General features: G+C 42.4%; 1 protein-coding gene across 2 annotated transcripts in view; it reads left to right on the top strand.

Moving 5' to 3' along the window:
* The window catches only part of pax10 (paired box 10), an 8831-nt gene extending 1552 nt beyond the window's left edge, over positions 1 to 7279 (top strand). For both annotated transcript variants that reach the window (XM_053514912.1, XM_053514914.1), the window contains exons 3-8: positions 439 to 618; positions 701 to 783; positions 952 to 1108; positions 2941 to 3011; positions 5718 to 5844; positions 5943 to 7279. In XM_053514912.1, the coding sequence (XP_053370887.1) occupies positions 439 to 618; positions 701 to 783; positions 952 to 1108; positions 2941 to 3011; positions 5718 to 5844; positions 5943 to 6037 (713 nt within the window). In that variant the 3' untranslated portion in view covers positions 6038 to 7279. The remainder of the gene's footprint in view (positions 1 to 438; positions 619 to 700; positions 784 to 951; positions 1109 to 2940; positions 3012 to 5717; positions 5845 to 5942) is intronic.
* The last annotated feature ends 221 nt before the right edge of the window (positions 7280 to 7500 follow it).

The following is a 7500-nucleotide window of genomic DNA, read 5'->3' on the forward strand; positions in this document are numbered from 1 at the left end:
TATTAAAGAACCTTTTTATATTAATAAACAGAGACAGGTTCCAGGTATTAAAAAGAAAATACTGAGCAATAATCTGGAGTTTGTCACACACACTTACCCTGTTCATACACACTCTTAGAAAGGGTTAAAGGGTTGTTTAATGGTTTATTGAATAATTATAAGCTAATACTAATAAAGAGTTCTCAGCTTTTAAAATGAATGCTTCCACTTGGAATTCTGCTTTAGGGGTTTAATCTGTCTGCGGTTATTCGTTATTTGTTTCAGACTTAATATAAATGATTTGGTTGGATTTTAAGGTTCAGAGTGAGTTAATATTTTTTATCTATTTTTTAAATATTTGTTACTTTTTTTTTGAATCACTGCTGTGTTCTTTAGTCAGGATAAATACAACATTTTGTACAGAAGCCAGAGAGCCCCGTTTCTGTCTGTGTGCTCCAGACGAATGTGTGGAGGACATGAACTGGAGGACGGAGGAACAGGGAGGACGTGGAGGAGACAAAGGGAAGCAGAGAATAAGGGGCGACACAGACGAGGCTCAGCTTAAACTCCAGCTGAAGAGGAAACTGCAGAGGAACCGCACCAGCTTCAGCCAGGAGCAGATCAACGCTCTGGAGAAAGGTCCTCACTCCTTCATTAGATCCCACAGAAAGAGAGCATGGACTCATCTCTCACGTTTGTTCCTCCTGCTTCTTTCTCTCAGAGTTTGAGAAGACTCATTACCCCGACGTCTTCGGCCGAGAGAGACTCGCCTCCAAAATCGACCTTCCTGAAGCTCGTATTCAGGTTAGAACCCGTCTCTGATCTCTTACAGATCTCACACGAAACTTTATAACAGCTGATGAAGTGAATATCAAACATTTTTCCTTAAACTTGTGTGAGTCAATTAATAATGCATCAGTGGAATCAGACTGGCTCCGCCCACTGACCCGTGCTCTAATGGATAATTGACAGGTGTGGTTCTCTAATCGGAGAGCTAAATGGAGGAGGGAGGAGAAGCTGCGCAGCCAGAAGAAGCTAGGGGGCGGGCCTTCCTGTTCTCAAACTCACACACTGCAAGGCACATCCTTCAACCCGCCTGTCTATCATCCTCACCATGGCAACGGCTCCAGTCAGCAGCTCAGAGATTTACATTTACATTTACATTTAGGCATTTGGCAGACGCTCTTATCCAGAGCGACTTACAAAAAGTGCTTTAATGTTTACATAATTGGATACATACTTACACTGGGTTAACTAGGTTAATAACTAAGTGCCATTAGTCCAACACATCTGAGTTTTTTTTTTTTTTTTTTTTTCTCTGTTTGAGATTTATCACATGAATTATAACTACATTTATTATTGTTATTACTGTATTAGTATTATCATCATCATCATCATCATCAACAACAACAACAACAATAATAATTATAAGTATTTTTTCTCGTACTACAATATAATTATCACAATAGTAATATTATTCAATTATTCAGAGCGCTTTACCACTGCGCCACTCGGAGGCCCCTGAACTAGCTTTTAATTGTTTAAATAATAATAATAATACAGTAGTTGCAAGCAACGATGACGGGCCCAAGCACTTTGTGCCATCACCACCCCAGGGCATCGCACAACCTGTTCGTCTTTCGAGCGTGTTAAGACCTACAAAAAGCCATCGCCACTCTGGGCGCACCGCACACCTCACACACTTCAATATGACGTAATAGGCCTGATGTCAGCTTGTCATTTGTTGTGTCAACTGTGTGTGTGTGTGTGTGTGTTTGTGTGGGTACATGTGTGAAAGTGAAAGATGTGATGTATGAGTGTGTTTATGCATGCATGCGTGTGTGTCTGTGTGTGTGTGTGAGAGATAGAGAGAGATGTGAGTGTGTATATGTGTGTGTGTGCGTGCGTGTGTGTGAGAGAAAAATGTGTGAGTGTTAACATTTGTGATGTGTACAATAGGCCGCACGTACACGTCACAAACGCTGGAAGAAAAGCCTGACACTATGATGTTCCTCAGTGTGATGTCACTGAACGTGTCCCTGAATATAATGTCACTCAATATAAGGCCACACAGAAAGTTATTAATCATTTTTCAGCGTTAGTTTAAGACATTATCACAGCTGACCTGTTTGAGATATCTAAAAACCCTTCGCAATTTTGCGTCCTCAAGGTGTTTAGATCACATCGGCCTGGTTTGGTGACGATCGTATAAATTCCCTAGGAGGAGTAGATCAAAATTTATCGGGTGCATTTTTGCGAATGACCCAAAATAACTGATTTCCTGTTGAGTTGAACCCAGGACTCGTGTGGGGGCCACTGAGGCCCCGGGCCACGCGACTCTCAGGCATCCTAACGGCAGCAGATTCCAACCTGACTGCCATTTTTCATGAGTTTTTGAGGATGTTAGGACCATAAGAAGCCCAAAAGGGTGGAAAAAAAATACTCCTTAGCAAAACAAGAGGGTCCTGCGCTATAGAGTTCCGCTTGGGTCCTAATAATAATAATTGGTAAAAATTTAAACACTTAACGTTGATCCTGTGTCACTTCACCTGGGTGTACATTGAACATGTTATAACATTACACTGACTGTATTATAATTATTGAAGACTGTAAAGGAGAATTTAAGCTTTTTTCAAAGGTTTCTCCTGAAGTGACGAAAAAACTGTGATTGAAGCGTGGCCTATTTCACCAACGTTCACCCTAATGTTTAAATGTTTCATTTATTTTTAATTAAGTGCTTTACCATCTAAAGATGTTCCAGTTTAATCCCCGTCTGTTCCTCCTACAAAAATACTAAACCATACACACTTGATATACAATAAAATGTTCATTTAAAATATAAATAAATATATATATAAAATGTGTTACTGGATGCAGGTGATTGATTAATTTGTGTATAAACTCTACAGCATGTTGTAGTATACACTGTGTGTGTGTGTGTGTGTGTGTGTGTGTTCTCAGGCCCCACACACTCCCACAGTGATGCGTCTCTGTCTGCGTACGGCTCGCTGTCTGTCTTCTCCTCGCTGCAGGTAGCACACACACACACACACACACACACTGTATATCAGCTGTTATTTAACATCTTAATTGTATTTTGTTAAACACAGAGGCAACATGGGCTTGAGTTTAGCAGGTCACATGACTGCTCTGGGTCTGGGACATGACATATTGTCGCCCTCTTGTGGGCCATAAGGAAAGCGATCCTCTGTTATTTTCCCCCATTTGCACAATCATCATTATCATGCTCGGTTAAGTTTGAAGTTTATGTGTATATTTTTAAAACAGAATCATAATTGTTAAAAATATTAATTTATTAGATGATGAAATTACTGTCTTTAGGTTTAATCAGTTTTGACCCTGATGTTGCATTGTGGCATTACTCACACACTCACTCTCTCACCGTCTGTACCGCTTAATCCTGTATACAGGGTCATGGGGCGGAGCCTGTCCCAAGAGTCTTAGGGCATGAGGCGGGGTACACCCTGGATAAGTTGCCAATCAATCACAGGGCACGCCCCACCTCAACCCTTCCACACACACACACACACATGCTCATTCACACACTTATGGGAAATTTGGGAACGCCACTTAGCCTAACCTGCATGTCTGTGGGAGGAAACTAGAGTAACAGGAGGAAACTCACCAAGCACGGAAAGAACATGCAAACTCCACACGCGCAGACCCCCAGGTGGGAATCAAACCCAGACCCTCTAGGTGTGAGGCCCCAGTGCTAACCGCTACACCGCTGTGCTGATTGTGGCATTAATAAAAGATAATGAAAGAAAAAATGTAAGTAACAATAGGAAGGTCGAAATAGTGTTAAAGTTAAACACGCGGCATCGGGATCTTAGAGAATTCCATGTTACACAGCTTCAGGGTTTGATTTTGAATAAATGTGTGTGTGTGGGTTGTGTTTCGCTCTGTGCGGTTTCAGACACGCACTGTCATTAAGTGTATGATCTCAGGACACGCAGTGACTCACCTGGGTTTCAGGCTGAGGTTTTGCCCCTGGCGCTTCCTCGCCTCCTCCTGGCCGCTGTGGATCTACGCGTTTACAGGAATCAGACTTAATCCTGTTACACTGCTGTAAAGACCGTCACAGTCCTGACACTGAAATCATCTTTATTTTTAAAAAGTCACAGGGCGTGTGTGTACCTGCCATGTCCTCATTAAACACAGGAAGTAGGTCACTGATACGAATATTAAACACAACACTTCTTCTGTGGTGTGATGACGGGGTGCAAAGGTCACGAGTGTGTTCATGTCGTGATGTTAATTAAAAAATCAATACTTTTTACATATTTGTATATTTACACTAACATTAATGTACACAAGCTCGCCATGCCCATAGATCTGCTTCACCATTCTGTGTGTGTGTGTGTGTGTGTGTGTGTGTTTGTTTGTGTGCCTTACAGTACATATTTTAGCAAATAAATAACTTCTACTACAAGTTTGTAACTTGTATAACCACATAAGAGTTGTGTAGTGTGTGATGAAATCATTTATTAAATGTATTTACACTGTACATCCCTCTCTCTCACACACTTCCTCTGTACATCCCTCTCTCTCACACACGTCACTACTTCATTAGTTTTAATAATTTAACACTCAGATATAAATATGATGTGTGAGAAAAATTTTCAGCTTTGATGGTTTCACTTCTGATTCTTTGCTATTTTAACTATTTACGTGTTTACACTCTCTAAATATAGCTCTTACAGTCACATGATCCAGAATCAAAACATTGTGTGTAGTGATCAGCTCCGCCCAGACGCTCCGCCGCAGACGCTCCGCCCCCCCCACAGAGCCGAATAATGACTGGGCACATGAAGAGTGACTTTAGTCATTGCATATTTACAGATGTTTATCAGGATCCAGATGTTTTTATAGCACTTTTGAGGACAGTGACCTGTCAGATCTGTGACATGGTGAACTATTATTTCGTAAAACCAAATCATCATTTAAAGCTGTATATCAGCCTGAACTGAACATTCACTTATTAAGTTTCGTCAGAGAGACCTGGATCGAACTGTATCCCAGGTTTCTGAATCGCCAGACAAAGTGGCGTCTGGTTTAGTTTTACATCAGGTCTGGCGTCACACACAAGAGCTCTATTATACAGATGTGTGACAGAAAGACACAAATAAAAACTTTCAAAAAACTTATTGAATGATCTGAATTTTTTAAAAACATGATCCAGAAAATAGAACCCACAAATATAGTTCTTTAAACGTTTTAGAAACATTGTAGAAATGTTCTCAGGTGGTTATCCAAAAGATGGACAGCTTCAACGTTCCAGGAACATTTTTGGAAAACATTTTAAAAATCACGCTGCTAATCTACACCGACCCCAGTCTCCCCTACCTGTGCACACACTTTAACAGGAAGATCTCTCTCTCACACACACACACACACACACTCACACACACACTCTCATACACACACTCACACTCACACACACACAGGCACCATGTGGATGAGCATTGCCAACTTTTGTCCAGAGTGTTTCCTTCACATTTCACTTTTTAATTGATTCCTCCTTTAATAAATCACATCATGTAACTGTAGCGCTATTTAATCCGTGTTTGCTTTAGTAAAATACAGCTTCTACATTATTAATCGTATCTGAACGAGCCCCGCCCACAAGTGCCCCGTCCACAAGAGCCACGCCCACAAGAGCTGAAGCACAAGTGGTGATCAGATAATCTCTCTCTTGTTTTTTTCTCTCCTCTCAGTCCACCTCCTCTTACTCCAACATGTTGTCTCCGCCCCCTTCTTCTCCTCATCATCTACCTCATACATTTGACTCCGCCTCTTACTCCACCCCTCACCTGCCTCCTCTGAGAGCCGCCACAAACGCAGGTGAGTTTCCTTTTCCCATCACATTCCACCAACAATCATGTGCACACACTTGTTCCTGATGTGTGTGTGTGTGTGTGTGTGTGTGTTGGGGTGCACAGGTTTCCTCCCCAGCGTCTCACTCTCAGGGCTGGTTGGAGCCCAAGCTGGAGATCAGGACCTGGGTTTGGGTCAGTACTGGACCAGACTGCAGTGAGATTTAGAACAACAACCGAAACCATGGAAATGAAACACACAACCCGTGACGTCGATCAGGGAACGCGCTGCGAGTCGCGAGCCGAATTTTACCCACGCGTTCTTCACACCACAGCAAAGAGGAACGAGGATCTCTGTGAGAACTGATCTCTGTGATTTTCACCACCGCTGCTCCGTGAAGGAGATTTCAGTTCAGGGAAACTCTGTTTAGAGCCGTGAATCCAGAGTTAAAGCACAAGCTGATCAGACGAGATCTGACTTCAGTGAACATCACAGAGGAGCGTGAGCCAAGTGTGAGCCAAGTGTGAGCCAAGTGTGAGCTTATAATCTGCCTTAGACTCGCACTGACAATCACGCAGCGTGTGAACGGCGTAAACCTGGACACCAAACACCACACGTCATATTTACTACACACTTATTTATTTGTTTGTTTGTTTATTTCAAGGCTGACTCTCTGTGTGTGATTTACAAATGTAATTTAGGAGGATTTTGTGTGTGTTTGTGTACTTGACAGTGTTGATGCGAGATAGCGTCTAATGAAGACGAAAAGACCTTTTTCAGTGTAAAATCTCCCAAATCCTCTCAGAGTCCCCAGTACTGCAGGTGGCGCTGTTAATATTTCACTCAATGTACTGACAGCTGCAGGAAGACGTCTGGCCTCCATCTTGGGATGGACGGTGGAGGTATGACAGCAGGAGGCAACGTGACGTCACTTTGCTGAAGGTGTTTCCATTGAAGGTGGACATGTTGGTCTGCAGCGTGCTTTAGCGTCCATGCGGCGGAACTCTGAGAAATGTCCCCGACTAGAACACCAAAAATCTGATATTACAGTTTGGACGTTGGGTTAGTGTTAATAATATGCTAATGGAAAGAGTTAAACGATTCTACAAGGCTATTTATGTGTGTGTGTGTGTGTGTGTGTGAGGAGTCTGCATCTTCACCCCGTGCTTGCTGGGTTTCCTGCAGGTACACTGGTTTCCTCCCACACTCCGAAGCCATATGATCTTGTTGACCCAAAGACACATGTCGACGCCCCTTGCAGGGTGCACCCCGCCTTCTGCCCAGAGTTCCCTGGGATCTGCTCCAGCCCCACGGTGATAAGCGCGATAGACGCAGGAAGGATGGACAATAGAGATGAGAAAAATCAACTCAGTGATGTATCATGACCCTTTTTGGTGCCAATTCATGTATCACCACATTGACTCCAAAATTTATTGTTAGATATTATTATTTAAATTTATACACGGTGGTAAAATGTTGCAGTTTCTTCTATAATCCCACAGGTGGTGTACTCTAAACTATTTACACATTGGCAGGCAGAAGAAACAATTAGCAAAATTTGTCTAAAATTGTAACAAAATCTAAAACAAAAAAAAGAAATCAGTAGCGCTATATAATTCGAATCAGCAGCGAGGCATCGTGATGATAATCATATCGGCCGGTCCCTGGTAATTCTCCTCCCTA

Source organism: Clarias gariepinus, chromosome 16 (assembly GCF_024256425.1).
Source record: "Clarias gariepinus isolate MV-2021 ecotype Netherlands chromosome 16, CGAR_prim_01v2, whole genome shotgun sequence".
NCBI classification, from domain to species: Eukaryota; Metazoa; Chordata; class Actinopteri; order Siluriformes; family Clariidae; genus Clarias; species Clarias gariepinus.